Genomic DNA, 21,006 nt, shown 5'->3' on the forward strand with positions numbered 1-21,006 from the left:
ATAACTGTTATGTGCTTCACAGAGGAACCCAGCAAGACTGGCACCAAACCAACAAAGGCGCAGACACAGATGCATTTGGCACAAGCTTCCCAGCTAAGTGAGCCCTTGAGGGTCAGGAATACTCTTCACCCAGCTCCCAGTAAATGGAAGGGGGACTTTGGCAGAGCCCTTCCCAGGCCCACTATTTCCGGCCTGCTGGCGGCTGGTGCATAGTCAAGAACAAGGTGAGTACCTCGGCAAGAAACCCAGGGAGTGAAAGCAGAAGAGAAATTGAGAAAATCCCTGAAAAGATAGTAAAATTAATGCTAGCACCACTCATCACCAAGAACATAGGAACTGCAATAAACAGCAAAGGACAGAGCAGGGAGCAGGGTTAAATAGCCCGCCTAATGATCAGGTGTTGATTACCTCCAAATCATCCCAAGAGAGCCACTCCCTGCTAGCTTTAGCAGCAGACTAGACATAATCCCATCACTGCTTAGTGCCAGACACAACAGCGAGACAACTGGGGAAGAGAACATCCCATATTTCCCAGGCAGTGAAATCGGTACTATCCCGTGTCCTCACACATCCCACAAAACCAGAACGTGTGACGCTCTACAAGATTGTGACAGTTTCCCAGCACACGTAGTAGATCCGCATCCAGGGTCAGGATGATGGCGGCACTTGAGAGCGGGGCAGTGCAGCACCAGACCTTCTTTATTCCTAGATGGGAGCACAGGACCATGATTTGAAATAATTATGTCTTCACATTCAAGACAGTACTGTACAACTGTTTTGTCTCCCTATTAAAAGGAACATTTTCGGATGGCTTCTAAAAAAAAGAATCATTTTTCATTTATCAAAATGCAAAGCTTTTTATTCTGCCCAAATATGGGTAATTGTAGCACCCAATCGCGTGAAAATGTCATATCTTGTTTTGCACCACTTTTTTCTCCATTAGAACCACCTTTCTCTAAACAGCAACAATGCATGCATCTGCCCCTCCCATCCCCCTGAGGGATAATTTTTAGACCAAATATGCAGTTTAGATAGCCTAAAAAGTTTGATACTGCAGTGTGTTGTGGCTGTTAGTTAACTCTGGTTACCATTCGATTTGCAGGATTGAGCTCAAAATATGTTCATTTGACTACAAGGTGAACTCACAGCATTTTACACATATTTCTAGACTATTAGAGACTTTCTTTAATGCGATTTGCACACATATATTGTTGTAAAATGTAATTTTTGGGAAAATTTGGCAAAGTTGGCAAATTTAAATTTCAAAAGAAACAATCATCTCTAATAACCAGAATCTATCTCACAAACAGTATATTATTTTTGAAAAATGATTGTGAAATATATTTATTTCTACATCCCAAGAAGTTATAATAAGAATATTCATTATCTTGTTTTTCATCTTTTGACTTAATAGTGTAATCTCTGTCATACGCAAGAGCATTAAGGCTATTCCCTAAAGCATTTACATATAAGCTATAAAGTATGCTCCCATTCACCCCTTCATCTTCTTTCTTTTCAATTGCTGCAATTTCTGCTTATTATATAAAACTACGTATTAAGCAGGTCAGTTTTATAACAGTCTATTCCTGTTGTTCATTAATAACCTCATAATGAAGCCATGTCATGTTCATCTGTGTAGTTACTTTAGTAATTTTTCACTATAATATTGAGCAGATTTTTTTCCCTTTATATTTTTTATGCTTTTATTTTCTTTTAGTGATGAGCGAGTATATTTTGTTAACCCTTTCGCTGAGTATACTCGGGCGAGCACCGAGTATTTACAGCTGCTCGGTGATATGTTTGAATCGCTCCCGTGTGCATGATTTGCGACTGTTTGACAGCTTTATTACATGGGAGGAATGTCTATTTCTTACACATTCCTCACATTTAATAAAGCTGTCAAACAGTTGCAAATCATGTACACAGGAGCGATTCAAACATAACACCGAGCAGCTGTAAATACTCGGTGCTCGCCCGAGTATACTCAGCGAAAGGGATAACACAACATACTCGCTCATCACTAGTTCCTATGCATCCTTTGTGTTGTCTTATCCTACAGTCCTGTCTTTATCTTTCCACTGCCCACTGCCTATTTTATCTAATCTATCAAGAAGAAAGACACATGGAAAGGTTAGTTGCATGTAATGGGGAAAAGGAAAGGTGGCGCAGACATTCTTGGCAGTGCACCTGGCTCAGACTTCTGGCTATGTGTCCTGGATCTCTTAGTGGTCCTTAAATTGAACTGCATAAGCATCAACATGACACTGATACATTTGGCTCCTGTGATAGAGCTGGGATCCCTCCTGTGATCTACGAGACATTAGCGTCCAGGCACAGGAGTTTAATGACATGACTGCATCGTGCTGCCTGTGCAGGAGAGAAGAGGACTCGGTCATTTTGATTAAACAACCATTAGCTCTATTTTTTTGCAGGGGATAGTACAAAGGTGGTATTTTTACTTTTGGGTGACAATCTAGCAGAATTTTGCAACCATTACTTGTGGCTTGTATATGTAGCTCATGAGAAGCGTTGAGCGCAAGTGCTCGCTACTCGAGTTTACACTGAGTATACACCGAGTATCGCGGGTGTTCGAGTAACATGCTCAAATCCCTTCCCCGCATGTTTCGTGGTTGTGTATGGCAGGCAATCGCCACATGGGTTTTTTGGCTGTATAATAGCCATGAAACATGCGGGGCGGGGACTCGAGCATGTCATTCGAGCACCCCCGATACATGGTGCATATCCGAGTACTCGATGCAAACTCAAGTAGCGAGCACTTGCACTCAACACTACTCACAAGCTACATATACAAGCCACAAGTAATGGTTGCTAAAATTCTGCTAGTCAGCTACAAGTCAGCTACAAACAAAATACTCATGCTGTCATTCTCGCTTTTTCAGATGTATCTGTAACAGCTATTACAAAGTCTTTTTTACATCTTCCACATTTCCAGTCAATCAATGAAAGTAATTACTAACCAGCTTCATGAATGCAGTCCGGCCCCCGGGGATCTATGACTCTACTACACAGATGCATCTGCGAATGAGTCGTTGAGTAACAAGTAGTTTTCCTTGCAATGGAAGATAGAAATTACACCACAGTAAATGAGATATTTCTTCTTGGCTTCACAAATATGCACAAGTTCAAGATCCTTCTCTTCATTCTGCTCCTTGTGGTTTACTGTGTGACAATTTGTGGTAATCTCTTGATCGTCGCCCTGGTGTCCATGAGCAGGACCCTCCACACTCCCATGTACTTCTTCCTCACCCAGCTGTCCATATCTGACATTATGCTCACCACAGATATTGTTCCTAACACTCTTGCCTGTATACTCAACGACGGATTGATTATGTCTTTTTCCAGTTGCATCATCCAGTTTTATATCTTTGGATTCTCCGAGTCCATCGAGTGCCTTATACTAGCAGTAATGGCTTACGATAGGTATCTGGCTATCTGTAATCCTCTCCGCTACACCACAATCATGAATTTTGCCTTGTTTATAAAAATGATCCTGATTTCTTGGAGTTTAGGGGCTTCACTTATTCTTGTAACTACACTCTCCCTTTTTGGACTGGAATTCTGTGGACCAAATGTCATCGATCATTTCTTTTGCGATTTTGCCCCAATAATACTACTGTCTTGTTCAGAGACATTTACGGTGGAGATGGAGGCTTTCTACTTGAGTGTTCTTCTCATAATTTTACCCTCGGTCATGACTGTAACGTCATATGGATGTATTGTGAACACCATCCTCAACCTCTCGTCCGATCTTCAGAAGAGGAAAGTTTTCTCTACTTGTAGTTCACATCTGACCGTTGTTTCCATTTTCTATGGGACATTAATCACTATTTACATGATTCCCACACAAGGAGTTTCAATGACTATTAACAAGGTTGTCTCTCTGTTCTACACTGTGGTGACGCCATTGCTGAATCCAATCATATACAGTCTACGAAATAAAGACATCAAGGAGACAATGAGGAAACTGATTAGGTGACGTGGTTTACCGAGGAAATTATTTTATCACCATCATGGAACAGCCGACAATATGTTTTATAATGAGTAACCCTTTCAGCTATCCTCTCTATGATATAAAACTTACATCTCTGAGGAATAGAGATGGACGGATCAACCCACGGAGGATTGAGTTTGGGTTGAATTTCCTGAATTTCACAGTTTCAAACAATCTGTGATTAGGTTTGTGAGGATAAGCAAAACAAAAAAAACATGCCTGGCGCCATTTCACATACTGCTGAAGACTCAGTAAATGTGTTAATGGTTTCCCATAATGCCCTGCATTTTATATTTTCTTGATCAGCCAGTAAGCGGGTTTTCATAAACAGTATAAAAGATAGGGGCAAGCCATGAAACGCCATTTAATGCTTGTACAGTGTAAGGATAGGAGCTCAGAGTACACAGGATAGGGATAGAAGAAGGCCTAATGTGATTGTGATGTACTACTTTACTGCTGAAAATGGGAGTGATATTCCCAGTTTGTGAATGGAAATACAAATTCAAGTGATATGCAGTGAAATGTTGTAGCTATTCAGTCACTTAGTGTGACTGGACATTGGTAGATCTGTGATACACTGCAAGAGCAGAATAACTGCATTTTTTCACACAGTGCAAGCAAGGAGGGGCAGCATTAAACCCCTCATTGTTCATTTTAAAACTCTTACTAATATCTGAATTTAAAGAGTAACGTTGTTTTAGTTTTTATTTCATAAATCAATAGTGCACATGAAAATAAGGAACTGTGTAACATATCTTATCAGAGAGAATTTGCTTCTTTCTCTGACAGAATTGATCAGTCATTATCAATATTCTCAATTCTGAAGTAAACGCTTCAACACAACTGATTACCTAACAAAGTGTGTAAGTTTGTTTAAATATTTTTCTTTAGCCCACTTCATTGTTCTAATAGTCTATATTAGTCGCATTCACATGGCACCTGAATTCTGCAGCTCAGCCAGTTACTGTTATGATCTGCAACATGAACTAAGGAAAGATAGGGGAAGGCTGTCCCTACAGTAAGACTGAACTGAATCCCTGTGATGTAGCAGGCTACATATTCCTAGCAAACAGACCCGCCTTAGTCCTCGGCTAGCCTGAACGAAGACCTATAGCATAAGGGGAGGGGTCCCTAAAAGAACTAAGGACTGGGACAAAAAATGGGACACCTCCTAAACAGAGAAGTTGTTGCAGAACACAAAAAGACAAACTGACAAATGGTACTAGAGGTCCCTGAAGGACCAAGCGAACTGACAGAGGAAGGCTCCGAAGCATCTGGCTAGAGAAACAGTCAAACACTGAAGTCCAGCACAGCCAAAAGGTCAGAGCAGGAATATAAAGGCAGATAGTCACGTGACCGCAAACACAAGATAGAAAAACTAACAGGAGGGTTCTGACAGTTACAGGTGCTTGTATTTGGGACGTGATCCTACCTAGTATTTCTCATTCCATCCTATTTTATAAAGGGATGTTCCCATGTTTTTGGTTTTTTTTTTACCTTTAGTGTAAAAAGTCTCTTTATTTTTGAATACATGTTTTTATTGTCTGCTCAACCAAAGCGTAGCAGCGTCCCAATATAGCAGTTTTGGTTTTCCTAAGCCCTTCACAACATCCACTGTATTCGTATGGTACAAATCGGAACCGAGTCTTTGTAGTGGGCTCATGGGGAGAGCTTGTCCCGTACTTGGCAGAAAATGGCTGTGTGTTACAACCAGGACCTGTTTCTGTCTCTAAATAAAGCAAAATTACAAACAAAATACTACAAGCAATTGCCACAAATTATTTTCAATGTGTGTACCGACGTTCCAAACTCTTGGGTAAGCATTTTTTTTTATGGGGTGTGAGATAATTAATCCCATAATACCGGCGCCCACAAAAAAAAAAAAAAATTAAAACAAAAGAAAAAAAAACACACATTAAACATGTTTCATTTCTGATTGATGTCATATTTTTCCGGAGTTAGATAATTTTGTCAACAAAGTTTAGAAACAAACTAAACATTATTCTTAAAGAAGCCCTCCTTCTCCTCTAATCAAAGTTTGTATTCTTTTAATATATTACAATCATCACATTATACAGCACTGTGTACTTGCAATTGCTCATTTTGTCTTTCTACACAGTTAATTCTCTTTTCTCTGCTCTATGTAGAAACAGGACGTCTCTTGTCCCTGCATAAATCATCCCCCTGTTCAACTCCTGACCCAGCTGCTCCCGCTGTCAGGGACTTTTGCAGTGACTTATGACTCAAAGAGGGAAAATTGACCTCCTGTTTCTACATAGAGCTTAGAAGGATTCAACTAGTCAGTTCCTAATCATGTGATGTTATAGACCTAATAGAAAAGAGAATAATTAATTGAGTATAAAGGCAAAATGAGCAATTGTTAGTACACAGTGCCATATAATATGAAGGATAACAATTTTGATGGGAGGAGGAGGAGGATGAGTGCTTCTTTAAATCTAGAATGTATGCTAAACCCAAACGTGGCACAAACAACTGACATGGTAAGGCCACAAATATATATCGCAGATTCACCGATAAGAATGCCTTCGTAGCTAGCGGCATCACCAGTACTAAAGGCGTTCACACAAGAGTAGAACCACATTTGTTTTCCTTTGGCTTTGGCAAGGGGAATAAGTAGAGGGCATAATAGAGTATATGTCCCATAACTAATTTCAATCATGGCAAGATAACATAGCCTCTAACATGGGCATGATCATCTGGAGTCAGCGTTCTACTGAGTCCTCCATCACAACCACCACTTAACACTTAAGGTTGTACACGGCGGGATTTCTAACCAGTCAATATCATGAGTTTCAGTTCTGCCCAATATCTCCCTAATTTGGTGATAGGTAGTGGCAATAGCCCTCTGGGCCATGGAAGATCTCGAAGTAAGAATCAGACAAGGGACAAGACGCTCAGGCCATTTCATAAACCAAGTCACCTGTCAACCAAATCAGGGATGACAATGATGATGATTCCATGTTGGAGAAGACCTAGGAAACAGACATGTGAACTAAGAAGGTGATGTCAGCAGATGAGGAGCTTTTTGGCCTTGGCATTACACAGCATAAATAACCAGGGAAAAAATCTGCTTGTTCTGCTGTCAGCTTTGGAGCAGGTAATGTCTCAACTGTTGTTGATGTTGTTCAACAGTGTCTGACAGCTCTGGTGGTGACCATGGTGGTAGTGAGTCCTATGATCGGGCATCTCGTGAGTGAGAATTCTTTTACAATTTGATGGAGGAGCAATCTGTTGCATCTTGAAGACCATACTGTTGGAAAAAAGTCAGGTACATCCTGGCACACATCAACTGGGCACAATGCCATTCTTTCTGCGCATAAAATAGCATCACCTGCTCATGTCTGGAAAACATATTGACCAGCAAGATGAGCAAGGTTCAAGCTGTCCTCCTTCGTCTCATCAGCATTTTCTTCCTGGTAACATGGCAGAATCCACAAAGAGTGCATTGGCATTGTCATCAGCCTCCTTTGCAGCATCAGTTCCCCTTTTGTATCATCAAAATATATGTCTTGAGTTGCTCAATTACATGGAATTTTGCCTTCCGACATATCCAGATTCACCACAATTGATGCCAAACCACCAGGATAACCCTGGAAATTCTGCAGTACCTAATTGGTGAAACTTTTGCCCTGCTGACAGTTGTCGCCCACATGTATGGTCAGGTGACCACCATGTGCTCCATGCAAAGTCAACACTTCCCTGCATATTTGATCTCTGCACAGTGCAGGTCAGAAAGGGTAAATTTGTTTAAAATTATCAAACCAAAATTCTTTCAATTCCTTAAGTAATCTTTTTTTAATTGTTAAGAAATCTTTTAGATGGGGAAGTCGCGAATTAACAGGAAAGTTTGTGTTCCTTAACTTGTGAAGCTTTTACACAACAGATGGTTGCAGACGACATGTATTACCAGGTGACCTTTATCCTTTCCCTGTCAGTCTTACCTGCAATGTGTCCTTTATCCAGCAGATAACCTGAGCTCCAACCCCATTGACCTCTGTGTCAACAAATTGGACTGGTATCAAGAATTGGCCAAATTTGCTTTGGGCTCTTTGACTTGTCCAGCCTCCAGCGTATTCAGGGGCAGACATTGACAACATAGGGCCTCTGTGTAAGAAATGTGTGAGGGTCCCCCTCTGTTTATGGCAACCAACCTACAGATTTTTTTATATCTATAATATAATCGGAGATGCGTTCCTCTGTCTGAAGCCTTTATAGACTGTGCATGCGTGACACGCCTGCGCAGTCTGGTTCCAGACAGAAGAACGCATGGAGCCGTTACAGGTAAGAGGAGTGTATGGCGACAGAGATTGCGGTATGTGTAGACACTGAACGCATACCACGATCTCCGGTGCCATACTTACATACTTACCTGACTGGGAGGAGTGTTGCCGCGGCACCACTGTTCAGTCCGGAGGCCGAGGGCAGAGTGTAGGCATCAGAATCGACGCATGCACATAGTGCTATCTGCAGCCATTTTACTTAAGACACAATTGCAGTGTGTCTTTAGCAAAATGGCACCAGAAAACGTGGTTTGGGCAAGTGCGTACTCAAGTGCCACACTCCTTCTCCGGCCTTCGGCAGAACGAGACGCAGCGCTGGAGCACAGAGAAGAAAGGTGGGTATAAGTGTTTATTTTTTTTTGTTGTATATGCAGCATGAAAGGGATGAGGGGGCCACACATACCAGGATTGGGGGATGAGGTGTACCAAGCATACCAGGATTGGGAGGATGAGGGGGCCATACATTCCAGAATTGGGGGGTTAGGGATGGGGTACCATGCATACCAGGTTAGGGATGAGGGGGTGTCATGCATACCAGAATGAGGGATGAGGTACAATGCATACCATAATAGGGATGAGGGGCCACAATGCATACCAGGATATGGATGAGGGGGTACCATGCACACCAGGATGAGTGATGGGGTACTATGCATACCAGGATAGCGATGACGGGGTACCATGCATACTAGGATGAGGGATGGTGTACCATGCATATCAGGATAGGGATGACGGGGTACCATGCATACCAGGATGAGTGATGGGGTACCATGCATACCAGCATAGGGATGAGGGGGTACCATGCATACCAGGATGTGTGATGGGGTACCGTACATATCAGTATAGGGATGAAGGGCCACCATGCATACCAGGATACGGATGAGAGGGTACCAAGCAAACCAGGATGAGTGATGGGATGAGGGGCCACCATGAATAATAGGATAGGGATGAGGGGCCACATGCATACCAGGACACGGGTGAGGAGTACCATGCATACCAGGATAGGGATGAGGGGGGTACCATGCATACCAAGATGAGAGATGGGGTACCATGCATACCAGGATAGGGATGAGGGGTGCCATGCAAACCAGGATGAGAGATGGGGTACTATGCATACCAGGATTGGAATGAGGGGTACCATGCATACCGGAATACAAAATAGGGGCCATGCAAACCAGCATTGGGATGAGTGGTACCATGCATACCAGGATGAGAGATCGGGTACCATGCAAACCAGGATGAGGGATGGGGTACCATGCAAACCAGGATGAGGATTGGGGTAACATGCACACCAGGAAAGGGATGAGGGGCCAACATGCATACCAGGATAGGGATGAGGGGCCACAATGCATACCAGGATAAGGGTGAGGGGTACCATACATACCAGGATGAGGGATGGGGTATCATGCATACCAGAATAGGGATGAGGGGTGCCATGCATACCAGGATAGGGATGAGGGGTGCCATGCATACCAGGATAGGGATATGGGGTGCCAATCATACCAGGATAGGGATGAGGGGTAACATGCATACCAGGATGAGGGATGGGGTACCATGCATACCAGGATAGGGATGAAGGGGTACCATGCATACCAGAATACGGATTAAGGGCCAGGCATACCAGGATTGGGATGAGGGGGTACCATGCATACGAGGATAAGGGAAGGGGTACCATGCATACCAAGATTGGGGAAGAGGGTGTACCATGCATATCACGATAAGGATGGGGGGGTGTCATGCATACCAGGATTGGGATGAGGGGTGCTATGCATACCAGGATGTGGATGAGGGGTGCCATACATACCCAGATTGGGGATGAGGAGGTACCATGCATACCAGGATAGGGATGAATGGGTACTATGTATACCAGGATAGGGATGAGGGGTGAATTGCATACCAGGATGAGGGACGGGGTACTATGCATACCAGGATAGGGATGAGGGGTACCATACATACCTGGATAGGGATGATTGGGTACCATGCATACCAGGATACAGGTGAGGGGTACCATGCATATCAGGATGAAGGATGGGGTACCATGCATATCAGGATGAGGGATGGGGTATCATGCATACCAGAATAGGGATGAGGGGTGCCATGCATACCAGGATAGGGATATGGGGTGCCAATCATACCAGGATAGGGATGAGGGGTAACATGCATACCAGGATGAGGGATGGGGTACCATGCATACCAGGATAGGGATGAAGGGGTACCATGCATACCAGAATACGGATTAGGGGCCAGGCATACCAGGATTGGGATGAGGGGGTACCATGCATGCCAGGATAAGGGATGGGGTACCATGCATACCAAGATTGGGGAAGAGGGTGTACCATGCATACCAGGATAAGGATGATGGGTGTCATGCATACCAGGATTGGGATGAGGGGTGCTATGCATACCAGGATGGGGATGAGGGGTGCCATACATACCCAGATTGGGGATGAGGGGGTACCATGCATACCAGGATAGGGATGAATGGGTACTATGTATGCCAGGATAGGGATGAGAGGTGCATTGCATACCAAGATGAGGGACGGGGTACTATGCATACCAGGATAGGGATGAGGGGTACCATACATACCAGGATAGGGATGAGGGGTACCATGCATACCAGGATACAGGTGAGGGGTACCATGCATATCAGGATGAAGGATGGGGTACCATGCATACCAGGATAGGGATGAGGGGTACCATACATACCAGGATAGCAATGAGGGGCCGCCATGCATACCAGGATATGGGTGAGGGGTACCATGCAAATCAGGATGAGGGATGGGGTATCATTCATACCAGAATAGGGATGAGGGGTACCATACATACCAGGAGAGGGATGAGGCGGTACCATGCATTCCAGGATGAGGGATGGGGTACCATGCATATCAGGATAGGGATGAGGGGTGCCATGCATACCAGGATAGAGATATGGGGTGCCATGCATACCAGGATGAGGGATGGGGTATCATGCATACCAGTATAAGGATGAGGGGTGTCATGCAGACCAGGATGAGGGATGGGGTACTATGCATACCAGGATAGGGATAAAGGGGTACCATGCATACCAGAATACGGATTAGTGGCCATGCATACCAGGATTGGGATGAGGGGGTACCATGCATACCAGTATGAGGGATGGGGTACCATCCATACCAGGATGAAGGATGGGGTACTATGCATACCAGGATAGGGATGAGGGGTGCATTGCATACCAGGATGAGGGATGGGGTGCCATGCATACTAGAATAAGGATTAGGGGCCATGCATACCTGGATTGGGATGAGGGGTACCATGCATACCACGATAAGGGATGGGGTAACAAGCATACTAAGATTGTGGATGAGGGTGTACCATGCATACCAGGAAAAGGATGAGGGGTGCCATGCATACCAGGATGAGGGATGGGGTACCATGCATACCTGAATGAGTGATGGGGTACTATGCATATCAGGATAGGGATGACGGGGTACCATGCATACCAGGATGAGTGATGGGGTACCATGCATATCAGGATAGGGATGGGGTACCATGCAGACTAGGATGTGGGATGGAGTACCATGCATACCAGGATAGGGATGAGGGGCCACCTTGCATACCAGGATAGGGATGGGGGGGCAACATGCATACCAGGACTTGGGTGAGTGGTACCATACATACCAGGATAGGAATGATGGGGGTACCATGCATACCAGGATGAGGGATGGGATACCATGCATACTAGGATAGGGATGAAGGGTGCCATGCAAACCAGGATGAGGGATGGTGTACTATGCATACCAGGATAGGGATGAGGGGTACCATGCATACCAGGATATGGGTGAGGGGTACCATGTATATCAGGATGAGGGATGGGGTACTATGCATACCAGGATAGGGATGAGGTGTACCATGCATACAGTACAGACCAAAAGTTTGGACACACCTTCTCATTTAAAGATTTTTCTGTATTTTCATGACTATGAAAATTGTACATTCACACTGAATGCATCAAAACTATGAATTAACACATGTGGCATTACATACTTAACAAAAAAGTGTGAAACAACTGAAAATATGTCTTATATTCTAGGTTCTTAAAAGTAGCCACATTTTGCTTTGATGACTGCTTTGCACACTCTTGGCATTCTCTTGATGAGCTTCAAGAGGTAGTCACCGGAAATGGTTTTCAGTTCACAGGTGTGCCCTGTTAGGTTTAATAAGTGGGATTTCTTGCCTTATAAATGGGGTTGGGACCATCAGTTGTGTTGTGCAGAAGTCTGGTGGATACACAGCTGATAGTCCTACTGAATAGACTGTCAGAATTTGTATTATGGCAAGAAAAAAGCAGCTAAGTAAAAAAAAACGAGTGGCCATCATTACTTTAAGAAATGAAGGTCAGTCAGTGCGAAAAATTGGGAAAACTTTGAAAGTGTCGCCAAGTGCAATTGCAAAAACCATCAAACGCTACAAAGAAACTGGCTTACATGAGGACCGCCCCAGGAAAGGAAGACAAAGAGTCACCTCTGCTTCTGAGGATAAATTTATCCGAGTCACCAGCCTCAGAAATTGCAGGTTAACAGCAGCTCAGATTAGAGACCAGGTCAATGCCACACAGAGTTCTAGCAGCAGACGCATCTCTACAACAACTGTTAAGAGGAGACTTTATGCAGCAGGCCTTCATGGTAAAATAGCTGCTAGGAAACCACTGCTAAGGACAGGCAACAAGTAGAAGAGACTTGTTTGGGCTAAAGAACACAAGGAATGGACATTAGACCAGTGGAAATCTGTACTTTGGTCTGATGAGTCCAAATTTGAGATCTTTGGTTCCAACCACCGTGTCTTTGTGCGACGCAGAAAAGGTGAACGGATGGACTCTACATGCCTGGTTCCCACCGTGAAGCATGGAAGAGGTGTGATGGTGTGGGGGTGCTTTGCTGGTGACACTGTTGGGAAGTTATTCAAAATTGAAGGCAAACTGAACCAGCATGGCTACCACAACATTTTGCAGCGGCATGCTATTTCATCCGGTTTGCATTTAGTTGGACCATCATTTATTTTTCAACAAGATAATGACCCCAAACACACCTCCAAGCTGTGTAAGGGCTATAGGACCAAGAAGGAGATTGATGGGGTGCTACGCCAGATGACCTGGCCTCCACAGTCACCAGACCTGAACCCAATTGAGATGGCTTGGGGGTGAGCTGGACCACAGAGTGAAGGCAAAAAGGCCAACAAGTGCTAAGCATCTCTGGGAACTCCTTCAAGATTGTTGGAAGACCATTTCTGGTGACTACCTCTTGAAGCTCAATAAGAGAATGCCAAGAGTGTGCAAAGCAGTCATCAAAGCAAAAGGTGACAACTTTGAAGAACTTAGAATATAAGACATATTTTCAGTTGTTGCACACCTTTTTGTTAAGTATATAATTCCACACGTGTTAATTCATAGTTTTGATGCCTTCAGTGTGAATGTACAATTTTCAGTCATGAAAATACAGAAAAATCTTTAAATGAGAAGGTGTGTCCAAACTTTTGGTCTGTACTGTACCAGAATACAGATTAGGGGCTATGCATACCAGGACTGGGATGAGGGGATACCATGAACACCAGGATATTGGTGAGGGGTACCATGTATATCAGGATGAGGGATGGGGTATCATGCATACCAGAATAGGGATGAGGGGTACCATACATACCAGGATAGGGATGAGGGGGCACCATGTATACCAGGATGAGGGATGGGTTACCATGCATACCAGGATAGGGATGAGGGGTGCCATTCATACCTGGATAGGGATATGGGGTGCCATGCATACCAGGATGAGGGATGGGGTACCATGCGTACAAGGATAAGGATGAGAGGTGCCATGCATACCAGGATGAGGGATGGGGTACTATGCATACCAGGATAGGGGTGAAGGGGTACCATGCATACCAGAATAAGGATTAGTGGCCATGCATACCAGGATTGGGATGAGGGGGTACCATGGATACCAGGATAACGGATGGGGTGATATGCATGCCAAGATTGGGGATGAGGGTGTACATGAATACCAGGATAAGGATGAGGGGTGCCATGCATACCAGGATTGGAATGAGGGTTGGTATGCATACCAGGATGGGGATGAGGGGTTCGATGTATACCCGGATAGGGATGAAGGGGTGCCATGCATACCAGGATAGGAATGAGGGGTACCATGCTTACCAAGAAGGGGGATGAGGGTGTACCATGCATACCAGGAAAAGAATGAGGGGTGCCATGCATACCAGGATGAGGGATGGGGTACCATGCATACCGGGATGAGTGATGGGGTACCATGCATATCAGGATAGGGATGACGGGGTACCATGCATACCAGGATGAGTGATGGGGTACCATGCATACCTGGATAGGGATGAGGGGCCACCTTGCATACCAGGATATGTATGAGGGGCCAATATGCATACCAGGACACGGGTGAGGGGTACCATACATACCAGGATATTGATGAGGGGGGTACCATGCATACCAGGATGAGGGATGGGGTACCATGCATACCAGGATAGGGAGGAGGGGTGCATTGCAACCAGGATGAGGGATGGGGTACCATGCAAACCAGGATGAGGGATGGGGTATTATGCATACCAAGATGAGGGATGGGGTACCATGCATACCGGGATGAGTGATGGGGTACCATGCATATCAGGATAGGGATGACGGGGTACCATGCATACCAGGATGAGTGATGGGGTACCATGCATATCAAGATAGGGATGGGGTACGATGCATACCAGGATGAGGTATGAGGTACCATGCATACCAGGATAGGGATGAGGGGCCACCTTGCATATCAGGATATGTATGAGGGGACAACATGCATACCAGGACACGGGTGAGGGGTACCATACATACCAGGATAGGGATGAGGGGGGTACCATGCATACCAGGATGAGGGATGGGGTACCATGCATACCAGGATAGGGAGGAGGGGTGCCATGCAACCAGGATGAGGGATGGGATACCATGCAAACCAGGATGAGTGATGGGGTACCATGCATATCAGGATAGGGATGGGGTACCATGCAGACCAGGATGAGGTATGGGGTACCATACTTACCCGGATAGGGATGAGGGGGGTACCATGCATACCAGGATGAGGGATGGGGTACTATGCATACCAGGATAGGTATGAGGGGTACCATGCATACCAGAATACAGATTAGGGGCCATGCATACCAGGATTGGGATGAGGGGATACCATGCACACCAGGATGAGAGATAGTTTACCATGCAAACCAGGATGAGGGATGGGGTACCATGCAAACCAGGATGAAGGATGGGGTACCATGCAAACCAGGATGAGGGATGGGGTATCATGCATACCAAGATGAGGGATGGGGTGTCATGCATAACAGAATAGGGATGATGGGTACCATACATACCAGGGTAGGGATAAGGGGGCAACATGCATACCAGCATGAGGGATGGGGTACCATACATACCAGGATAGGGATGAGGGGTGCCATGCATACCAGGATAGGGATATGGGTTGCCAAGCATACCAGGATGAGGGATTGGATACCATGCATACCTGGATAAGGATGAGGGGTGCCATGCATACCAAGATAGGGATGAGTGGGTACCATGCATACCAGAATACAGAATAGGGGCCATGCATACCAGGATTGGGATGAAGGCGTACCATGCATACCAGGATAAGGGATCGGGTACCATGCATACCAGAATTGGGGATGAGGGTGTACCATGCGTACCAGGATAAGGATGAAGGATGCCATGCATACCAGGATTGGGATGAGGTGTGCTATGCATACCAGGATGGGGATGAGGGGTACCATGTATTCCAGGATAGGGATGAAGGGGTGCCATGTATACCAGGATAGGGATGAGGGGTACCATACGTACCAGGATTGGGGATGAGGGGTGCCATACATACCCAGATTGGGGATGAGGGGTACCATGCATACCAGGATGGGGCTGAAGGGGTGCCATGCATACCAGGATGAGTGACGGTGTACTATGCATACCAGGATAGGGATAAGGGGTGCCATGCATACCAGAACACTGATTAAGGTCCATGCATACCAGGATTGGGATGAGGGGGTATCATCCATACCAGGATAAGGGATGGGGTACCATGCATACCAAGATTGAGGATGAGGGTGTACCATGTGTACCAGGAAAAGCAGAGGGGTGATAAGCATACCAGGGTGGGATTAGGGGTTACGTGTATATAGTATAGGGATGAAGGGGTGCCATGCATACCAGGATAGGGATGAGGGGCACCATACATACAAGGATTGGGGATAAGGGGTGCCAAACATACCCAGATTGGGGATGAGGGGTACCATTCATACCAGGATAGGGCTGAAGGGGTACCATGCATGCCTTGATAGGGATGATGAGGGGGCATCATACATACCAAGATAGGGATGAGTAATGGGGTACCATGCATACCAGGATGAGGGATGGGGTGCCATGCATACAAGGATTGGGGGATAAGGAGTGCCATGCATACCAGGATGGGAGTGAAGGGCCCATGCATAACAGGATATGGCTGAAGGGGCCATGCATACCAGGATTTGGGATGAGGGAACCATGCTTACCAGGATGAGGGATGAGGGGTGCCATGCATACCAGGATTGGGATAAGGGGTGCCATGCATACCAGGATGAGGGATGGGGTACCATGCATACCAAGATAGGAATGTGAGATGGGGTGCAATGCATACAAGTACGAGTGATGGGGTACTATGCATACCAGGATGAGAGATGGGGTACCATGCATACCAGGATAGGGATGAGGGGTGCCATGCATACCAGGATAGGGATATGGGTTGCCAAGCATACCAGGATGAGGGATGGGATACCATGCATACCTGGATAAGGATGAGGGGTGCCATGCATACTAGGATGAGGGATGGGGTACTATGCATACCAGGATAGGGATGAGTGGGTACCATGCATACCAGAATACGGAATAGGGGCCATGCATACCAGGATTGGGATGAAGGCGTACCATGCATACCAGGATAAGGGATGGGGTACCATGCATACCAGGATTGGGGATGAGGGTGTATCATGCATACCAGGATAAGGATGAAGGGTGCCATGCATACCAGGATTGGGATGAGGTGTGCTATGCATACCAGGATGGGGATGAGGGGTACCATGTATACCAGGATAGGGATGAAGGGGTGCCATGTATACCAGGATAGGGATGAGGGGTACCATACGTACCAGAATTGGGGATGAGGGGTGCCATACATACCCAGATTGGGGATGAGGGGGTACCATGCATACCAGGATAGGGCTGAAGGGGTGCCATGCATACCAGGATGAGTGACGGTGTACTATGCATACCAGGATAGGGATAAGGGGTGCTATGCATACCAGAGCACGGATTAAGGTCCATGCATACCAGGATTGGGATGAGGGGGTATCATCCATACCAGGATAAGGGATGGGGTACCATGCATACCAAGATTGAGGATGAGGGTCTACCATGTGTACCAGGAAAAGCAGAGGGGTGCTAAGCATACCAGGGTGGGATTAGGGGTTACGTGTATATGAGGATAGGGATGAAGGGGTGCCATGCATACCAGGATAGGGATGAGGGGCACCATACATACAAAGATTGGGGATAAGGGGTGCCATACATACCCAGATTGGGGATGAGGGGGTACCATTCATACCAGGATAGGGCTGAAGGGGTACCATGCATGCCTTGATAGGGATGATGAGGGGGCATCATACATACCAAGATAGGGATGAGTAATGGGGTACCATGCATACCAGGATGAGGGATGGGGTGCCATGCATACAAGGATTGGGGGATAAGGAGTGCCATGCATACCAGGATGGGAGTGAAGGGCCCATGCATAACAGGATATGGCTGAAGGGGCCATGCATACCAGGATTTGGGATGAGGGAACCATGCTTACCAGGATGAGGGATGAGGGGTGCCATGCATACCAGGATTGGGATAAGGGGTGCCATGCATACCAGGATGAGGGATGGGGTACCATGCATAACAAGATAGGAATGTGAGATGGTGTGCAATGCATACAAGTATGAGTGATGGGGTACTATGCATACCAGGATGAGAGATGGGGTACCATGCATACCAGGATAGGGATGAGGGGTGCCATGCATACCAGGATAGGGATATGGGTTGCCAAGCATACCAGGATGAGGGATGGGATACCATGCATACCTGGATAAGGATGAGGGGTGCCATGCATACTAGGATGAGGGGTGGGGTACTATGCATACCAGGAAAGGGATGAGTGGGTACCATGCATACCAGAATACGGAATAGGGGCCATGCATACCAGGATTGGGATGAAGGCGTACCATGCATACCAGGATAAGGGATGGGGTACCATGCATACCAGGATTGGGGATGAGGGTGTACCATGCATACCAGGATAAGGATGAAGGGTGCCATGCATACCAGGATTGGGATGAGGTGTGCTATGCATACCAGGATGGGGATGAGGGGTACCATGTATACCAGGATAGGGATGAGGGGTACCATACGTACCAGAATTGGGGATGAGGGGTGCCATACATACCCAGATTGGGGATGAGGGGGTACCATGCATACCAGGATAGGGCTGAAGGGGTGCCATGCATACCAGGATGAGTGACGGTGTACTATGCATACCAGGATAGGGATAAGGGGTGCTATGCATACCAGAGCATGGATTAAGGTCCATGCATACCAGGATTGGGATGAGGGGGTATCATCCATACCAGGATAAGGGATGGGGTACCATGCATACCAAGATTGAGGATGAGGGTCTACCATGTGTACCAGGAAAAGCAGAGGGGTGCTAAGCATACCAGGGTGGGATTAGGGGTTACGTGTATATGAGGATAGGGATGAAGGGGTGCCCTGCATACCAGGATAGGGATGAGGGGCACCATACATACAAAGATTGGGGATAAGGGGTGCCATACATACCCAGATTGGGGATGAGGGGGTACCATTCATACCAGGATAGGGCTGAAGGGGTACCATGCATGCCTTGATAGGGATGATGAGGGGGCATCATACATACCAAGATAGGGATGAGTAATGGGGTACCATGCATACCAGGATGAGGGATGGGGTGCCATGCATACAAGGATTGGGGGATAAGGAGTGCCATGCATACCAGGATGGGAGTGAAGGGCCCATGCATAACAGGATATGGCTGAAGGGGCCATGCATACCAGGATTTGGGATGAGGGAACCATGCTTACCAGGATGAGGGATGAGGGGTGCCATGCATACCAGGATTGGGATAAGGGGTGCCATGCATACCAGGATGAGGGATGGGGTACCATGCATACCAAGATAGGGATGTGAGATGGGGTGCAATGCATACAAGTATGAGTGATGGGGTACTATGCATATCAGGATGAGAGATGGGGTATCATGCATACCAGGATAGGGATGAGGGGTTATCATGCATACGAGTTTGAATGATGGGGTACCATGCATACCAGGATTGGAATGAGGGGGTACCATGCATACCAAGGTGAGAAATGGGATACTATGCAAATCAGGATAGGGATGAGGGGGTACCATGCATACCAAGATGAGAGATGGGGTACCATGCATACCAGGATAGGGATGAGGGGGTATCATGCATACCAAGATGAGGGATGGGGTACCATGCATACCAGGAAAGGGATGAGGGGGTACCATGCATACCAAGATGAAAGATGGAGTTCCATGCATACCAGGATGGGGATGAGGGGCCACCATGCATACCAGGATAGGAATAAGGGGCCACCATGCATACCAGGATAAGAATGAGGAGCCAACATGCATACTAGGATACAGGTGAGGGGTACTATACATACAAGGATAGAGATGATGAGGTACCATGCATACCAGGATGAGGGATGGTGTATCATGCTTACCAGGATAGGGATGAGGGGTGCCATGCAAACCAGAATGAGGGATGGGGTACTATACATACTAGGATAGGGATGAGGGGGTACCATGCATACCAGTATGAGTGATGGTGTACCATGCATACAAGGATAGGGAGGAGGGGTGCCATGCATACAAGAATACAGATTAGGGGCCATGCATACCAGGATGAGAGATAGGGTACCGTGCAAACCAGGATGAGGGATGGGGTACCATGCACACCAGGATAGGGATGAGGGTTTTCCATGCGTACCAGGATAAGGATGAGGGTTACCATGCATACCAGGATTGGGATGAGGGGTTCCATGTATACCAGGATAGGGATGAAGCTGTGCCATGCATACCAGGCTTGGGGATGAGTGGTGCCATACATACCTGGATTGGGGATGAGGGTGTACCATGCATACCAGGATTGGGATGAGGGGGTACCATGCATAACAGAATAGGGTTGAAGGGGTACCATGCATAACAGAATAGTGTTGAAGGGGTACCATGCATACCAGGATAGGGATGATGAGGGGGTACCATGCATGCCAGTATAAAGAGGTAACATACATACCAAGATAGGGATGAGGGATGGGATACCTTGCATACCAGGATGAGGGATGAGGGAGCCATGCATACCAGAATGAGGGATGGGGTGCCATGCATACCAGGACTGGGGGATGAGGAGTGCCATGCAAACCAGGATGGGGGTGAAGGGCCCATGCATAACAGGATATGGCTGAAGGGGCCATGCATACCAGGATTGGAGATGAGGGAACCATGCTTACCAGAATTAGGGATGAAGGGTG

General features: G+C 46.4%; 1 protein-coding gene across 1 annotated transcript; it reads left to right on the forward strand.

The window, feature by feature from the left end:
* Positions 1-3,076: 3,076 nt before the first annotated feature.
* LOC141165448 (olfactory receptor 11L1-like) lies at positions 3,077-3,997 on the forward strand. The gene has a single exon (XM_073651045.1). It carries the CDS (start codon positions 3,077-3,079, stop codon positions 3,995-3,997), a length of 921 nt encoding a protein of 306 aa, XP_073507146.1.
* Positions 3,998-21,006: the final 17,009 nt, after the last annotated feature.

Source organism: Phyllobates terribilis, unplaced genomic scaffold (assembly GCF_046119375.1).
Source record: "Phyllobates terribilis strain yellow unplaced genomic scaffold, ASM4611937v1 Scaffold_11__3_contigs__length_659146591, whole genome shotgun sequence".
NCBI lineage: Eukaryota > Metazoa > Chordata > Amphibia > Anura > Dendrobatidae > Phyllobates > Phyllobates terribilis.